Source organism: Dromiciops gliroides, chromosome 4 (assembly GCF_019393635.1).
Source record: "Dromiciops gliroides isolate mDroGli1 chromosome 4, mDroGli1.pri, whole genome shotgun sequence".
In the NCBI taxonomy this organism is placed as follows: domain Eukaryota; kingdom Metazoa; phylum Chordata; class Mammalia; order Microbiotheria; family Microbiotheriidae; genus Dromiciops; species Dromiciops gliroides.
The window spans coordinates 422,034,196-422,054,074 of record NC_057864.1 but is presented as its reverse complement, the minus strand read 5'-3'; the positions used below and the strand labels follow the sequence as shown (position 1 = coordinate 422,054,074).

At 34.0% G+C, this 19,879-nt stretch overlaps 1 protein-coding gene across 1 annotated transcript in view; it reads left to right on the top strand.

Annotated features, from left to right (window-relative positions):
- DPYD (dihydropyrimidine dehydrogenase) overlaps positions 1–19,879 on the top strand; it is a 1,058,206-nt gene that overhangs the window by 253,808 nt on the left and 784,519 nt on the right. Inside the window, 1 exon segment of the mRNA XM_043962696.1 lies at positions 9,819–9,906. Within this exon segment, the coding sequence (XP_043818631.1) occupies positions 9,819–9,906 (88 nt within the window).

Here is a 19,879-nt window from a genome sequence, read left to right as displayed (position 1 = left end):
ATGATGGTGTACTTAAAATTATAGCTTTAAAGATGAAAAGAGATTTTAAGTGACTTGCCCAAGGTTTCACAAGTAGTAAGCATCAGAGATGGGATTGGAAGCCAGGTCCTCTGACACCAGAGCTTGTGTTATTCTACCATACCACATTGTCTGCCTAATTATGATGTTTAATGCTAACTAGCAATTTCTGGAATGAGAGAAAAGTGGATTAGCAATAAGAAGGGAAGTAAATGTCACCCCAACACGGTTTTCTTATTAAGAAGAAATACTTTAAAATCAATTATTCTTAATTCTTAGACTATCTTTTGTCGTGGATTCATTTGGTAGTCTGATGAAACCTATGGGTCCCTTCTCAGAATAATGCCTTTAAATGCCTTAAAAATACATAGGGGCAGCTAGGTGGCGCAGTGGATAGAGCACTAGCCCTGGACTCATGAGGACCTGATTTCAGATCCGGCCTCAGACACTTGACACTAGATGTGTGACCCTGGGCAAGTCACTTAACCCCCATTGCCCCACAAAAACAAAACAATACATAGGAAATAAATTATATTGAAATATAGTTAGATCTAAATAATTAATATTAATTAATTATTAAATATATAGTTCATAATAAATTAATTTTAAATAACGTTATGGACCTCAAGATAAGAAACCCTTGTCTAAGTATTCTCTCTAGCAAGACTTATCCATTCAGACATACTTAATGACTGTGTAGTAACTAAAATTGACATTAAAAAAGCAATGTGTAGGTGTAGACAATTTTAAAATTTAGTTATTTTCTGCCTACTCATCACATGGAAATCTGCCCCAAATTAATTCTCACCCCATATTATGTCAGTTGGTTTGGAAAATACAACGATGAATCTAGACATCCTAAAATATACACAATACATGATTTTTTGGTCAGTGATGCTCAGTTGTTTCAGTCATGTACAATTCTTTGTGATCCCATTTGGGGTTTTCTTTGAAAAGATACTGGAGTGGTTTGTCCTTTCCTTTTCCAGCTCATTCTACAGATGAGGAACTAAGACAAAAGGGTTAAGTGATTTTTCCAGGGTCACAGAGGTAGTAAGTGTCTGAGACAAGAGTTGAACTCAGAAAGATGACTCTTTCTGACTCCAGGCCCAGCACTTTATCCACTGCATCACCTTGTTGCCCATTATATACATGTTACCTTACCAAATTGGTTTTTCCCCAAAAGAGAAAAATCTGATGGCAAAACAATGTGGAAACTACTTTGGCATGACACTGCCAGAAATGAGGCTGGTTTTCTTTTTTACAGGGGTTATAAGATGAAATATTTCATCATGAATCTATTAGAGGTCCTTGAGGTCAAAGACTATATCTTCTTCCATCTTTGTACCCACAACCTATAGCATAGTGCATTGCACATTTGTTGTCCAATAATTTAGTCATAGTCAACTCTTCATGATCCCATAGACCATAGAAGAGCAGAGTTTTATATAGTGTTATATGACTTTAAATGTGACATCATTTCAAAGTTGTTTTAAAAGAAAGCTCATATATATGTATATGTTCATGTATAAGTATGTGTATATATGCATACACATATGCATGAACACATGCACCCACAAACATATGTACCTATATAGACACATGTCTATGTGTGCGTGCACATATATATGCATACATATATACATGCATGCATGTATACACACACACACACACACATATATATATATATATACACACACACACACATTTTTTTCCCTTGAATTCATCCCCTCCTTTAAATATTGGCTTAATTGGTAACTCTTTTCCTTGAAGACTTTTGTGATTCCCCTTGTGATCTCTGGTAGTACTGTGTTTTTATACTTACTAGATGTTACTTTGCATCATAGTTCTCTAGGAGAGTAGTAGGATTAAATACAGAGAACATTGGATCTGGACTCAGGAAACCTGGTGTCACATCCTGGTTCTAACAATTACAAGTCATTTAAACTCACTGAGCCTCAGTTTCTTGATCTTTACGATGGTGATTATAATGCTGATTATTCCCATCTTACAGATCAAATGAATATATATATATATATACACATACAAACATATATTTCAGACTTTAAATTCTATATAAGTGATCTTCTGAACTCTAGTCAGACAACATCTACAGTATCCCCTTGATCTACCAATTTGGTACTGTCAAAATTAAAATGAGGTTAGATCTTTAAGTATCTCTGCCCTTAAACACCATTCCCATTTCTAGTGCAATGAACTTTTATATATTTCTCATATCTGTTCTATCCTCCCTCTTAATTTTCCTTTTAAAGGACAATTTAGAAACTGTGGGACAGCTATGTGGTACTGACTTTAGACTTGGGATCAGGAAGTCAGATTGGAATCTCAGTCTAGACACCATAAGCTGAGAAATTCTGGCCTGCCAACTAAATTTTCTCACTTTCCTCATCTTTAAAATAGGACAATACTTGTAACTCTTTCCTCACATGGTTGCTGGAATGATTAAATGAGATAATGACTATAAGGCACTTTGCAAGCGATAAGATATTATGGAAATATAAGCTCTTTATGTTTCATTGAGGCATATTATGTTACTATGTCTGGCCCCATCTGTTTCCTTAAAAAAAATCTAACTCCAGATGAATGATAGCATAAAGATCAGTTTTAAAATCTAACTTCTTAAACTATTAGATCATGTCACAAAAAATAAAATCAGACAAACCAAATATACAATAGACTTTGATTCATATCGTGCAAACATAGAGTTCCATTTAGTGTTACACCACAATTTTGTAGCTATGAGCTGTATGGTCAGTTGAAAAAGTTAGTTTTATTTATCATTGAGTTTTAGAAATGTCTTGCAAAATTGGTGTAAGCAGTGTATGAAGGAAATGCTTTGCCTGGAGGAAAAACAATAATAGATTCAAATGTTTTTGATAAAGGTTTGATATCCAAGATATATAGATAACTAATAAGAATACATGCAACTAAAAGTCATTCTCTCATAGATATAGATACTATGCAAGATATGATATAAATAAATATGGCCCAAAGATATGAAAAAACTGGTCTCAAAAGAAGAACTCAAAACTACTTTAAAACCATGTGAAAGAATTTGCCAAACACATTATAAAAAGAGAAATATAAATGAAAACAACACTGAGCTTTCGTTTCTCACACAGCAAATTGGCAAAAATGAAAAAATAATTAGAATAGCTTAGTTTTATGGGTTGGAGAAAAGCAGACAAATAAATTATTTGTTCCTAGTACTGTGAGTTTGTCCAACTATTCAGGAAAAGAATTTGGAATTATGGTAATTAAAATCCTTTGACCTAGAAATTCCATTGCTAAGAATATACCTGAAAGAATTGTGTGTTTTTTTAAAGGTCCTAATAATACCAAATTATTTTAGAAGCAATTTTTGTGGTAATAAAGAGTTGGATGTCCAACAATTGGGGAAATACTAAATAAAATATGGTACAGAATTTAATGAAATATTATGATGCTGTAAGAAATGTCATCATTTGATATTGACGAAAAGAATTGTATATGATGAAGTAGTGAGTAGGATAAAGAAAAGAAAAAAACTTATTTGAACTGATGCAAAGGGGGGTTGGAGCCAAGATGGTATAGGAAAAGCAGTAGACACTCAGACTTCCTGACACAACTACTCCCAAAAAAACCTTCAAACAAAGCCAGAAAACAACTCCTGGAACAGCAGAACCCACAAAAACATGGCTGAGATTATTCTCCAGCTAAAGACACCTTGGAAGTTAGGAAGTGGTGTCCAGCCCTGTCATTGCTCCAACACAGATATAGCCCCAGGAAGGCTGTGTCAGAGAAACTTACCACCTAGCCTCTAAATCAGCTGCAGTGCTAGTGTCTTCTGGAACTAAGTTCATGGTCTGGTGAGAAGGCTGAATGGCTGGCCGGGGGCAGGGGTGGGGGGGGGTAGGGTGGGACTGGAGTCTACAGGGGTATAAGCAGGAGCTAAGGAGGGAATTGTATGTCCTAACCCAGCAGTGAACCAGGAAGAAACCTAGAGAGGTGGCAGACCAGGTGGGGGAGAGATGTAGGCTCATCAGAGCTAGCAACAACAGCACATAAAATTTTGCTTCCTGGTTGATTGGTAAGTTGGCCTTGGGTTACCTATGGACCAGAGCAAAGACCAGGTGAGTGAAGAAAGTGCCCCTCATTAGATCATAACACCTTGGATCCCCCTGAATCTGGGGATGGTATATCCTGTAAGCAGGACCCCACACTAAGAAAGAGTTAAAAGTCAAGTGAAAGATGGGCAGGATGAGCAGGCAGAGAAAATTGTGAACCACAGATAGCTTCTTTAGTGACATGGAAGAGCAAGGTGCACCCTCAGAAGAGGATAGCAACATCAGGGCCCCTACATCTAAAGCTTTCAAGAAAAATATGAATTGGTCTCAGGCCATAGAGGCACACAAAAAAGACTTTGAAGATAAAGTTAGAGAGGTAGAGGAAAAAATGGAAAGAGAAATGAGGGTAATTCAGGAAAGACATGAGAAAAAAAAGTCAACAGCTTGAAAAACCAAATGGAAAAGCTCTCTGATGAAAATAATTGCCTAAGAATTAGGATTGAACAAATGGAAGCTAGTGACTTTATGAGAAACCAAGACACAATAAAGCAAATCCAAATGAATAAAAAATAGAGGGTGATGTGAAATGTATTCTTTGAAAAACTGCTGACCTGGAAAATAGATCCAGGAGAGAGAATTTGAAAATTATTGGACTACCTGAAAACCATGATCAAGGAAAGAGTTTAGACATCATCTTCCAAGAAATTGTCAGGGAAAATTGCCCTGATATTCTAGAAGCTGAAGGTCAAATAGAAATTGAAAGAATCCACCTATCACCTCCTGAAAGAGATCCCAAAAGGAAAAACTTCCAGGAATATTATAGCCAAATTCCAGAGCTCCCATGTCAAGGAGAAAATATTGCAAGCAGCCAGAAAGAAGCAATTCAAATACTGTGGAGACACAGTAAGCATAGAAGCTTCTACATTAAAGGATCAGAGGGCATGGGATATGATATTCTGGAGGGCAAAGGAATAGGGATTATAACCAAAAATCACCTATCCAGCAAAACTGTGTATAATCCTTCAGGGGGGAAAATGGGACTTCAAGGAAAAAGAGGACTTTCAGGTGTTCATGATGAGAAGACCTGAACTGAATAGAAAATTTGACTTTCAAATGAACTGATGCAAAGTAAAACAAGAAGAACCAGCAAAGCAGTATATATAATGACTTCAACAATGGAAATGGAAAGTACAGCAATATATAAGTAATCAAAACTGATTCTTTTTGGGCAGCTGGAGATTATGAAATTGAGAGCTATTTGACGCAAGACAAAGGCAAGAGCCAACATATATGCTATAATATAAACAGAAGAAGGCAAATCTTGATTAAAGATCAATTCTATGGTTTGTTTTTTTTCTTTGTTTTTTGTTTTTTTTTTTTTTGTAAAACAAATCTTGGCTATAATTTGAGTAGAATCTTGTTTCAGGTTATAAAATGATAATAGTAGCACCTCCATATTGACATTAAGGAGACTTATGTTTAAGTAAAACCCTTTAGCTCTATAAGCTTGGTATAGCACCTCTATGTCAGTTCAATGTCCTATCAAATATTAAAATCATCCTATCAGAAATAATCTTATTTTTATATTTTTTTCTGGTGAGGATTGGGTAGATTTTTGAGTGGCACCTAATCAGCTGCTACTTTGGTTATACAGTTTGGGGTGAGGTCATAGCTGTTCTTTAGGGTCAGTGCTAGGCTCTGAAAGGAGACAGCTGGGACTTTGCACATGAGTGAAAGGATTCAATGAGATAACATTGAGCTGTAGTGAGTGAATGACAAGTGCAGTTGTGTTAGAGACAAATTTGATGATTATAGGCCATAGGGAGGATGGTATATGACCTATGATAGGATCATAGGTTATAGGAATATCCATTTAGAACTGGAAGGGAGTGAAGTTGATAGAGCACCAGTCCTGGATTCAGGAGGACCTGAGTTCAAATATGGCCTCAGACACTTGACACTTACTAGCTGTGTGACCCTGGGCAAGTCAATTAACCCCAATTGCTTCACACACACACACACACACACACACACACACACACACACACACAAGAACTGGAAGGGATCCTAGGAACTATATAATGCAAGTACTCTTGTACAAATGAGGAAAACTTTAGTCTCAGAGAAGGTAAGCAAACTTGTCTAATTGCCATCTTCTGATAGTATGATCCCATTGTACTCCTTGAGATCATGGCAGAGTAATCCCCAGTTTGTAGATTCCTGCTCTCTTTTTCCTATATGTAAAAAGAGTTTCCCTAATCCTTGTTCCTACCTACCTGGCAAAGTTGTTGTGAGGCTAACATGACAGTTATAGGTACAAAAAGGACTTTAAGCAGTGAAATGTGTTGTATACATATTGTGTAGCATTATCATTAGTTGTTGAAAATGCTTGCAACTCACAATTTCCATAGTAAACAGATTACTCTTTATTTTATGTAGTGATTCTGTAGAGCCTGAATCTTCTCTAAAATGGATTTGTGAGAAATTAGTAAATTTCGTTAGAATATTTTACTGGATGTAGTATTTTTTAAGGATTTATATAATTTTTGCCCCTAAGGGGGGGAACTGATGTGCCTGAAATATGTTTATTAGCTTTTTAAAATGATGGCCCTGAGCATCAATATACTAAAGCACAGTACTTGTGCAAGATGTCAGGGAGGGTTATTTTTATTTTTAATACCCAAGCTTGGCTAAGATCTGATTTCTTTTAGACCAGGCTAATTTCTTTCAATGCCAGGGCCCTCAGGGTCCATGCTGACTTGCTTGAGGGAAGCGAAGTCCAGATAAATAAAGGAAACTGCATTTACAAATCATTTGAGAATTAAAGAATTTTTATTCAGAATTTTAGTTTGTAGAGTAGCAAGCTCTTATAATCAAACAAGGTTCAAAAAATCTGAGCATTGTGGTAGTTACCAGTATTTTTCAAATGCTCTCAGCATTTCTTCTCATGACACATAAAGCATGAAACATCACTGTCTTCATTACTCATCACTTAAAACAAATTATCACAATGAAATAAATTTGCATGATCCCACTGAAATTTGTAGTATGGAAGCATCTCTCTTTTCCTCTAGAGAAACATACTAAGTAAACATGTTCCTTTAATGGTTCCATTTTTTCCTTTAAAAAGAGGTATTAAAGTTTTCACACTTTTTATTTATATTTTTTTATTTTTTATTACTAAGGAAGAGAAGGTCTTTGCATTTTAGCTGCTACTTTTTTCTAAATAACACATATCACATTCTCTAGTTAATGTCTAGATGAACAAAATTATCACTGCTAAAAAAAAGAAATCTTCATATGCTCTATTTCTAAAAGTTAATGTACTCCTTTTACTGTAATTTTATTAGAAATAATTATTTGGCAATTAAAACTTCAGCAGAGAGGTATCAAAATTAATTTTGTCTCCTATAATATGTTTTTTAAATAAAATGCGTAATAACAGAAACACTTTGAAAAAAGAAAGGGGAAATTTACATGAATGAAGGTAAAACGAGAGCAATATAATGCAACATATGAGGGAAAATTGATGTAGAACACCGGTTTACAATAATTGTTGGCATATTCCTCTAAGTGTCATGTCTGGGGTTTTTCCTAGTATCAATCATTTAAAGCAATTTAGGCAATCACATTCTGGCACACCTTTCTCCAATTTTATTTACACCACTTGCCTACCTCATTGTAATGCAGTACCTTTCTGCCTTGGTACAGTAGACGCACTCTGTAATATCTATTATGGCATGGTCAAAGGATAATTTATTGTCAAATAGAAAAATAGGTCAACACTAATGTCACTTGATGATCAACCCCCAAAGTTTAATAAAACATCTCACCAGTATGCATTCCGGGGCAGTGGTTGGTATTTTATTAGGACTACCTGGCTAGAGCAGCAGTGTAATTACTGAGCTGTCAGAGTGATAAGTGGGACTAATGGCAGCCTGATGCACTTGAGTCTGCTGAGCGCTTAGAGGATTGCAAGATGGTATTATTATAAGAGTCTGCCTCTTCTGGCATATTCATGGCACCAAAGGAAAAAAAAAAAGAATGCTACAATGCAGGTTTGCATGGCCCTGCCTCATTAACATCTGACATTTTCAACAGCTGTTATTTGTGAACCAGCTCAATAATAAAAAGAGAATTATTTGGTAAAGGTGCCTAACAACTACAACTAGGAATCCTTGCATTGTCAGTTCTGCCAAGTGGATCCTTCAAGTGATGTTGGATTTAAGATTTCTGTATGTGAAGAACAGAACTGTACTACATATTAATTTGTCTCATCTGCATGGGCCTATCATACAACTTCATTTTTAAAAATTGCCACTTGGGTTGCTGGAAAAGAACTGAATAAGAAATTTGTGAATACATCAGAAAGAATCAGTTCCAAAAAAGGAAGAAAACGTATACATTTTGCTCTTTTTTATAGGGGAAAAAAATCTTACAAGGTGGCAGACATTTGTAAAACTTTGAAAATGGCTTTGAAGTAAATAGGGAAACACTTGAGTGTAACTAGGACATTAATCACACTAACTTTTCAGCTGTTGCCTGATTTTTGCTGAATACTTGGATAAGAGAAATTCCTTTCACACCAATTTTAATGGTCAGTCTTTATTCAGATTATAGATATTATAATATATGGGACACTGTGTATTATGCCAATGGGAAACCTCAGATAGTCAAAATCATTTTCTTGTCATAAGGTATGCTGCAGTATCTACTTTAGTAAAACTCTTTTCAGTCAGCATTTTTTTCTACACAGGATCACAGCTGTAGGAATGTATGAATTCAACCCAATAATTGATGCAAATCAAACAATGGCATTTGGAGAAATGATGGCTGAGAGGTTTAATGACTACATTTCAATGAGGACAATTGAATATGAAAAATCTTTAGTTTTTATTGTGCAAAATTTAATTTAGTGAGAAGGCTAGAAGCACTAAGCAGAGAAGAGAGATCATATTTAAAAACAAGATGTTAATTAGATATGAAAAACTTGATGCACACAATGGACCAAAATATACCAATCACAAAGGAAAGGCTGGGAGATGATGTTTGTTTTCATGATTCTTTGTACAGAAGATAGGGCAGTCACTTTTATTAAGGAAGAAATTCTGGAAGAATTCTGATCTTGTAACAGATGAGGTAGTGACATTTCTTCTTAGGATTCTACCTAGTAGTTTTAAGATACCTGAAGTAGTAATCATTATAAAACATCCACATGACTGGAACCCACGGTTTAAAGATGGCATATGGGGCTGAAACAGAGATAGGTGACAGAATTAGAAGTTACAATTTGCAGATGGGAGAAAATACCTTTGTAAATTTGCATGACACTACCAACCCCAGTGACTTTACCAAAATTAGCTGTCTGAGTCTCTAAGCACAACTTGAAGAACAAGTAGGATTAAAATAAGAATGCTTAAGTGAGGGGCCTATCATAAACATCTGTGTTCCATCTTTGTGTAATAGATGGGAAGAACACTAGAAGATGAAAAAACCATTATTTATATGTATGTATATAGACAGACAGCTATAAATAAGGTTGCTAATAAGTATGTTCCAGTGCTACAAAACATGTCCCAAAAGAGTGTATATATTGACTCATATTATAGATTTAATTTGAAAGAGTGAAGGTAAATGTAAGAAAAGTAAATCTGGTCCTGTCACTTTTGTATTGAAAAAGATTTTGTTTTTTGCCACTGCATGTCTCCTTAACTCAATTACTTTGTTCCCTAGATGTTTGAAGTGTGCAGATGCCCCCTGTCAGAAGAGCTGCCCAACTAATCTAGACATCAAATCATTCATCACCAGCATTGCGAACAAGGTAGAATCTGAATTTTCTCTGGCAAATAAAAATTGATAAAAACTATTTGATGAACTGTGATTAAAATATAGTGCTTCCTTTGTTTAAATTCAGCAAAAAATAATTTCAATAGGTGTTTTTACAAATGAGGATTTTTTTTAAGTGAGTCTTTTGCCAGTTATGAAGTCACTAGTACCAAAACAGGGCATGTATCGTGTAATGTGCTTATTGTAGTTAACAAAAAAAAAATAGATTTTGATGAATTTAAAATCTGTTTAAAATGGCATTCATTTGATGGTTCAGCAGTAGGAACAAGTAGTTGAATGACCAAATAATTGAATAATTCAGTGGTTACTAATTACACTTTAAAATATATCTTTGTTTTAAAATTTTATTTAGATTTAATCTTGGCATATTGTATTAAAGGGACAGCTCCTCAAAGTAGTAAATAGTTTTCTTATTGAAATTAAGCTAAATTGTTTCAGCAGTACATGTGTATCAGTGGTGAAATATTCATAGAACACATTAAAGCATTACTTAAAAAATTTAAAAAATGTTTTTGGAAGTGACAAGAAGAAAAGGAAATTTCACTTAACATTTACCTCTCTCGCCTGTTGTGGGGATCAAACGAAATAATATTTGCAAAACACCACAGTTCCTGGCACATAGTAATCACTTAAAACATGCTTGTTCCCTTCCTCCTTTTCAGAAATGAGTTCTCAAACTTCAGCTCCATGTACAGTGTGGAATCTATAGTGATTCACTCAGTTAGTGAAGGATTTGTTTGAGTAATGAATTTTGTCCATTTTTTTCCATTACTGTAACTCAACAAGTGCTTGACTGTGACTTATCTTTTCATAACAGATGAAACAGCAGAGAATTCACCTCCCTTTTGTAGAAATTTTAAATACCAATAAAAATCTGCTATATTTTAATCTTTTAATAGATACTTAAATATTAAAAGCTTCATTAGATATAAGTAATTTAAATATACAGCAGAAGAAAAGATTAATCAACACACATTGTTAAGTACCTACTATGTGCCAAGCGCTGTGCTAAAAATAAAAAATAAAAATAATAAATGTATTCAACTTTAAGATCTTAAAATGATGTCACCATTTATGCATGTTTGCTGGAAATGTCATGTTTCAGGCATGTTCTATATAGTTTATCAAATTAATCAATTATCACAATGTTAGAAAGTGAAAACATTGGCTAGAGACCAAAATTAGACAAATTTATTTTTTTAAAGTTGTGAACTTGCCAGAAAATGTTTGAAGAAAAATGGTCAGAGGTTGAACAGTGTTTTACCTGAAATTGTAAATATTGTGATGCCCCTAACACCACACTACTTTGCAGTTGTCAAGTACTAATTGATAAGTGAGATAAGACTTCTATCTCTGTTGTGGTGACTCAATATTTCCATGAAAATATGTTAAAAAAGAAACAAACTTAACTCTTGGATTACTATTCTGTTTAATAGAGAGATTTTTCAGAAAAAACAATAAGAGACAATGCAATGCTCATTGATTCTGAGTTTAGGGGATCTGGGTTCAAAGCAGATGACGTTCTTTCTGTGATCCTGGGCAAATCTGTTTGTCTCTTTTTAGTTCTGAATATATTATCTTCTTCATATAAGGATTGCAAAAGAAACAGAAAGGAAGAATGTCACTCTGAAATTTTTGAAATGTCCAAATAGATTCAGCCTCATTTCTGTTTTAGTATCACTTTAAAAATGTTTTCATTAATCTTGTCCACATTTTCTCACTATCTAGGTTGTAACACTATACTTGGTTATTCATTTAAACAGGTTTCTTTATAAAGACAGGAAACTTAGAGATGGACATATTGCAAATATATTCTTTTGTCAGGTATTTAAGAGAGTCTATTGAAAGTAGTATGTTTTGTTGAAAAACTACTGTAGCAATCATAAAAGGTCAGGGATTCTTGTTCTTGAAAGCCTGCGGCTTTTTAGATATTTACAGGCTGTGTACAATATAGGCTGTTCCATATTGCTCTGCTAGTGGACCTCAACTCAGGAGGGGGGTTCTTTCTAGGTTGAGAGGGTAATTGAATCGCCAGGCTCAATGAGCCTTGGGCCTCTTTGAGAAAAGGATGTCACTTGAGCTGCATTGTGTTAGGCTCCTGTGATTCAGGAGAGTTTAGACCAATACTTCCATTCTTTCTTTTCTTACAAACTGGATTACAGCTCTAGTTTCCAAAGGTACAATCTATTCCTTTGTACCTCCTCAGTCAGTTTTTCTCTGTTTCGCTCGGACTGGCTGTTGTTTGCAATTGTATCTCTCAATTGGAAATACACGTTTAGATTCATCAAACTGTGAATACGAGGTCATGTTTCAGATTTTTCCCCTTCTTTAAAAAACACCCTACTTTATATAAGAACTCATATAGCTTGTCTGTAAATAGAAGAAAAGACTTTAAAAAGAGATACTTTTTAATATGCTTGGATATTTTAAAATAAAATTATTCCATTAAAAAGTTTTTTTCCTGATCTTGACATATGTTTTACTCAAATACAAAACTTCTGAATTACAAATCAATATGTTTGTTACACATATAGAGTATACATGGTGGTTTCAATATCAGTGTATGAATTAATTATATTTACTTTTTCTATAAAGTAAAAAAAAAATGCGCATGATATGGGAGGGAAGCTATATTAGGCCAAATCTTTTACCCAAATTCAGACATGGAATGTAACCTAAGTCCTGGTACCAAAGAGTTAGATGATCTTGGGTAAACTTCTTCACTTACCTGGGCCTTGGCTTCTTCAGCTTCAAGAGAGAAGTTTTGTTGAGGAAATTATACCTGTTTTTGCTCAGGGTAAAGAAGGCTTAATGGAGGCACATAATGGTCATCACTCAGTCCATCAACAAGCATTTAATAATCTCTCACTATGTGCCAGATCATCTTCAAATCCATGAAGAGCTGACATGTTGCAGTTGTTGTTACTCTTATGGAAGAATTAGGGGCAATGCAAGGAAAACACTTATTAACGGTTATAGCTGGGGGCACCTAGGTGGTGCAAGTGGATAAAGCACCAGCCCTAGATTCAGGAGGACCTGAGTTCAAATATGGCCTCAGACACTTGACACTTAATAGCTGTATGACCCTTCACCTTAATCTTCATTGCCCCACCAAAAAAAAAATCAAATAAATAAATGAAGGAATAAATTATAGCTTTCAATTAATGAAATTGGTTAACTTAGCAGATATATTAAAACCCACAGTTCAGAGGAGTCATTCACTACTAAGGGGCCCAGCTCTAGACTCATGGGGACTTGGTTCAGTCTTAGAGGAACCTAACTTCTATGAGAATTTTTCTTGAATTTGAGGTCTTGTTAGGGCTCCAACCTAGAATCCTGATGGGGGATAAAAATATCCTTTTAAGGCTTAGGTTTCCTCATGTCTAAAACTTCCCCAAAAGGAATTAACAAAATTCATTCTAGAAGGATACTTGATGTCAAAATAGATAGTTAATTATTAAAAGACATGCTCAAAGTACAAAAGTTCAGAAGACTCCTCAGTGCACATTATGAAATTTTAAAACATTGAACTATAAACCATGACTCTTATTATAGATTTCCAGGTAGGTGATTAGATTTGAAATCTTAAAAATGAAATACTTTATAAGACTTCTGAACAGGTGTTTTATTTTGACTTTGGATATGAACTGTCCACGAAACTTACTTGAAGTCTGTATCTTCTGACAATCAATCCAGAGCATAACTTGGGTTCATCCATCTGGAGATAGTCATCTCAGAACTTATTTCACACCTCTTCCTATTGAAACCTGGAAGCAGTCAACTCTGAGAAGTTGTTTAGAGGTTATTTTCTGCTTTCACGAGGTTGAGACCTAAGCTATAACTACACATATAAAGATTCTTGTTCATTTACTTGGATTCAAGGAAAGCACAATGCAAAAGAGGATTCCAAAGACCTGAGAATCAATCTCGGACTTGCCTAGAGAGTACATGCCCGCATTGTTGTATCTAAGTTGATGTCTTAGCTCTTGAGGGAAGGGGGAGCTGTTGAAAGTCCACCTCTATTGAAAGTCTAAGGGAGAGAATAACATATCCTAATATGTTCAATAGACTGGAAGAAAGAGGGTGGGAGGGGCCAATGCCATCCCTCTTAAATTCTACTGATTGAGTTACCATTCCTGGCTTAATGGACAATAACCTGTGAGACAAACCATCTTTCCCCTGGTCTTTAGCAAGGAGAACAAATCCATGGGAAACTTTAGGGATTGCTGTGGAATCCCAAAACATAAGTGCTTCATTACTGCAACTGAAGGAGTTCAGGGTCTGGGAGCTTAGATCAGGGCTCACTTGTTTCTACCTGTCATAATACACACATACACACATGCATGTATACATGCATACATTTATGCACACATACACATATCCATGTATACATGCATGTATATATATATATATATACACAAGCCCACAATATAATGGTTTTATTCTATTTTATGTTGGCAATATTAATTAAAACAAACCAAAGGATGGAAACCAAACAATCATAGAGTTGTAGTCATGAAATATTTGAGTTGAATTTGAGTTCGATAAGGATGCCATATATGCTTTCTGAAAAATAACTAGATAATGTAAATTATATATAGTGTATGATATATGTATTTCTATAAATCCACATTATAAATAAAATATATACACATATTTATAAGCAGGACTTACTAGAAGAGGTATTATTTGAGTTGGGCTTTTAAATGGACAGCAATTCAATAGAAAATAATGTAGGGGATATTATTTGCAAAATACCACCACCATCCCTGCTCCTATTATTAATAACAAATAGATCATCTGCATAGAACTCATGATTGAATCCATTGGAGATAATAAAACTACTGAATGATGTAGTATAAAAAGAGAAGAGAGCCAAAGACAATTCCTTGGAGCATACTCAAAGGTAGTTGGAATAACATGGATGAAGATCCAGAAAATGAGACTGAGAAGGAGCTGCCAGATGGGTAGGAGAAGAACAAAAAGAAAACAATGTCACAAAAACTTAGAAAGGAGAAAGTATCCCAGAGAAATATGATTAACAATGTCAAAGACTACAGAGAGGTCAAGAAGAATAAGGAAGCCTAATACTTGTAAGGGAATTGACTGGAGATAAGAGTTTATTTGAGGGGATATGTTGGGATGACAGTAGAAAGAATAAAGTATTTGGAGTCAGAAGAACTGGAATCAAGTCAGAACTCCAAAATTAACTATAATTATAATTGTAACTATAACTATATACATATATAACTATATATGTGATTATATAGCAATATATATATGTATGTGTGTGTGTATGTGTGTGTGTAACTATCTAAAATTACCTATGTAAATTTATAGGTAAAATAAGCTTAATTTCTGACAAGTTGAACTTGAAGTGCTAGAAGATAATGCAGGTAGAGTTATCCTATAGGCTACCGACCAAAGGCAGTATGACCCAATCCTAACTAATCCTGCTTTGTGAAATTATTTTTAACTCAAGTGTAAGATACATTTTCCCCTATTTTTATATTTACACACTTTTATATTTATCCCAATTTCATTTCATTTTATTTGAATGTTGAGTATTCTAGCTTCTCCAGATCTTTTTTATGCTTACTCTCTAATCCAGGGAATTAGCTCTCCCTCTGACTTTCTGTCATTTGCAAATATGATACATAATCCAAACCATTAGAATAATATTAAAGTTCAAAGGGCCATGCTTGGAACACTGGAACACTCCAGTGGTGACCTTCCATATTGCCACTGAGTCACTAAAACTAATTTCAAAGTACAAAGCCTTTGAGTAAAGATAAAGGCACAGATTGTCATCAGAGGACTTGCTTATATAGATATAGATATATAGGCAATATACATAAATATATATATTTATATTTGAATGAACCTATTAAGAGCATGACCCCTGGACCATGGATTTAATAAACAAATGAAACTACAATTCAAAGACCAGATAAAGTACAATCTTTGTTAGTAGAGGGAATTTCCACATTGAAGAAATGACTGGTAGGTGATGTATGAAGACATAATGTTATGGTAAAAAAAAAACTAATAAATTATTATACTTAGAAATTGTTTCATGAAAATATTTGAGCTGAGATTTGAAGAGATTTCAAGAGGAAGAGGTGGGACGTAAGGCATTCTAGAGTCTGTGAAAAGCATGAGCCAAGATAATAATGTAGGAAAGTGAGATGTTTGTAGGTCATAGAAGTATTTTAGGTTGGAACTCAGCATATATGAGAGATTATATTTCTGGTAAGGTGAGGCCAGACTTCAAAGGAACTTGAAAGACTTCAGATATTAGTGAACATCTTTTGAAAGTGTTGCTGTTGTTGAGTAGGGAAGTGCTTTATTAGGAGGGATGCATTAGGAAGACTAATATGTCATTGATATGTAAGAAAGATTTGAAAGTTTCTTTTCTGTTCTCCACAACCAAGTTTGATCAGATTATGATTTGATTAACGTATAGTTCTTGTTGGGTTGTTCCAGTGTAATCTGATATCTGGTGTTCTAGATAAATGTCTTTTTAAGACATAATTTTAATTTTATTTCATCTTTTTAAAAAATCGAGCATTTGTTTTCTCTCCCTCTTATATCCTCTTCCCTAAAAAAAAAAAGAAAAAGAGAAAAAAGAAAAAGAGAAAAAGAAAAAATAAGGCAATCATTGTAAGAAAAAAAATGGATAGTCAAACTAAACAAATTCTGGCATTGGCCATATCCAAAAATGAATATCACATTGTGCATCATGAGCCTATCACTTGTCAGAAGCTGTGATTATGGATTTGTCCCTCTAAAAATTGCCTGTTCAAGTCCTTTGACCATTAATTAATAGGGTAATGATTTTTATTTTTATAAATTTGAATTAGTTTTTCAAGGATCTTGGAAATTAGACTTTTATGAAAGAAACTTAATGCAAATATTTTCCTCCATCATTCCCTACTTAACCATTTCCTTTCTAGTATTAGCTGTATTAGTTTTGTTTCTGAAGGATCTTATACATTTTAATTTACATCATTATTCATTGTGTATATTGTATTCTTGACTCTGCTTACTTTACTTGGCATCATTTCATGTAGCTCTTTCCTTGTTCCTCTGTATTCATCCTATTAATAATTTCTTATAATAGTAATATTCCATTACATTCAATTTAGCCATTCTCTAATAATGGGCATCTATTCTGTTTCCAATTCTTTGCTACTACAAAAAGTGTTGTGATAAATATTTTGGTGCATATAGGGACTTTCTTTTTATCAATGATTTCCTTGGGGTATAAGCCTAATAATAGAAGTTCTTGATCAAAGGGTATAGAAATTTTAGAGTCTTGATTTAAATAACTCCAAGTTGCTTTCCTAAATGGTTGTATGATTAACAGATTTACCAAAAATGTGCCAATGTGCCTATCTACCTACAACCCTTTCAAAATTAACTGTTTCCATCTTTTGTCATTTTTTGCCAATTTATAGGATATAAGATGAAAGCTCAGGGCTGTTTTGATTTGATTTTTTATTACTATTGATTTGAAACATTCTTTCCTGTTTATTAATAATTTATAATTCTCTTGAGAACTGTTTAATCATATCATTTGACCACTTACTCATCTCTTGGGAATAGCTTTAGATATATTACATATAATAGAGTATAAAAGCCATTCCATAATAATATTTATATGTATTATAGATTTATAATCAATATATTATAACATTATATATCATTACTTAATATATTACATATTATATCAAAAGCCATTCCCTAAAATTATATTTAAAGCTACTCCCCAATAGGTAAGTGGCAAAATACACACATATATAATATATGATATAATATTATCAATTGTTATATATTATATGTTATTATATATCATGCATATTATATATTGCATCATATTATATTATTATAATCAAATTCCTATCAGAGAGATTTTATACAAAGATTTTTTTTCAAGAATGGATATAGTCGTTTATCTAACTTTTTTCTGTAATGATATAAGTACATTATTTTTGTCATTCTTATGAAAATGTGTTGTGTTTTCAACCAAATTAAGTCAACAAGTTTTTATGTACTATTTGCTATGCAATTGTGTGTATACATACACATATATATATATATACACACACATACACATACACACATACTTACACACATATTCATATATATGTATGTATGGCACTAGCATTTAACGGGGATTGGGAAAGGCTTCTTGCAAAAGGTAGTATTTTTGTGGAGACTGATACAAAGTTAGGAAAAGCAGGATGCAAAGATGAGGATGAAGAGAATTCTAGTCCAGGGGGACAGTATTTGAAAATTCATGTACTCTCCACACATATTGACAGTTGTCTGTAATTCTTGTTACCTGGAAAACCAAGGCTGGTGGATCTCTTTAATTCAGGAGTTATGAGCTTTAATAGTCTGTCAATCAAATTTTCTGAATTATGTTCACCATTAATATGGTGAACCCTTGGGAATAGAGGGTGAGCTGATCAGGTGGCCTAATATGGGGTGAATGGTTTCAGTCTGAAAAATGAAGCATGATGATTACAATAGAATGTGCTCAATAAGTAGCCCTTGTACTTCCTGCCTGGGAGACTTTATCTTTGAAAAAAGACATGGAGTTTCAAAATGGAATGTCTTGTGAGAGAATAATCAGGGAGGTCCATGTCACTATGTTGCAGAATTTATGGAATGGAGTAAAATGTAAATAGATGGGAAAGATAGCATGGAAAACATTGTAAAGAAATTTTAAAAGTCAAAGTATTTTATATTTGATTCTAGATGTAATGGAAAGCTAGTCAAGTTTTTTGAGTAAGGGAGAGTAACAGGATTGGATGTGTGCTTTAGGAAGATCATGTTGAAAAAAAATAGTGCATAGAGTGTCATGGTAATAGGCTTGTGGTAGGTATACCAACCATCAAGTTATTTTGGAATACTCCACACAAGAGAGATTTGGGGCAAGACAACTAACCAGAAATGCATTACAATAGACTTTGCATGAGGTGATAAGAGCCTGAACCAGAGTGGCAGAAGTGTCAAATGAGAGAAGGAGGAATCTAGAAAAAATGTTTAGGAGATAGAACTGACCCAACTTGACAACAGATTGGATGTGGGGAATGAGAGAGAGCAAGTTGAAGATGACACCTTGGTTGTGAGTTTGGTTGACTCAGGAGATAGTGGTATTCTAGAAAGTAAGAAGTAAATTAGAAAGAGGAGGAGAAGGATTTTGTTTTAATAGTTTTCCTAGTGTTGAACCAATTTTGAATTACTGTTCAATCAAATTTGGTTACAGTATATTATCTTTCTTATATATTGCTTTGCTTTTTTGCTTATGTTTTATGTAAAGGCTTGTGCCAATATTTGTTATGGATATTGGTCTATAGTTATCTTTCTGTTATGATCCTCCCTGTTTGAAGTTTCAAGAACATATTTATATCATATGAAAAATTTATTTAAAATCAATTTTCTTATATTTGGAAAACATTTCACATTATAGGGCAATTAAATAATCTTTGAATGTCTGATAAAATTTGATCTTTAATCCATCTGGTGGCATGGAGGTTCTCCCCCCAAATCCTGCTCCATTGATAGTTAAGTTATGGCTTGTTTAATGACTTTGTTCCTCAGATTTAAATTCTCTATGTATTATTCTCTTAATCTAAATGTTCCCAGAATGTTCCTGAATGTTTTTGGTCTGCTACCTCTCATTGTATAAGCAATAGAAATATTTGTGTCCCTATTGAGATGTCCTTTGTCAGTCATGCCCATGGTGTAGAAATTACTTCCTTTCTCCCATCCCCCATCATTTCGGGTCTATGTCTAAAATATGACTAATGCCCTAAGTATGTCCATAGAGACTGACTACTTTTTGCTTCATTGAATGTTTTCTGTGCAAGTATAGAACCTTTTTAGACTGATGTCAGTTCCCAAGACTAATGTAAACCTTGGTTCTTTGGATCTTC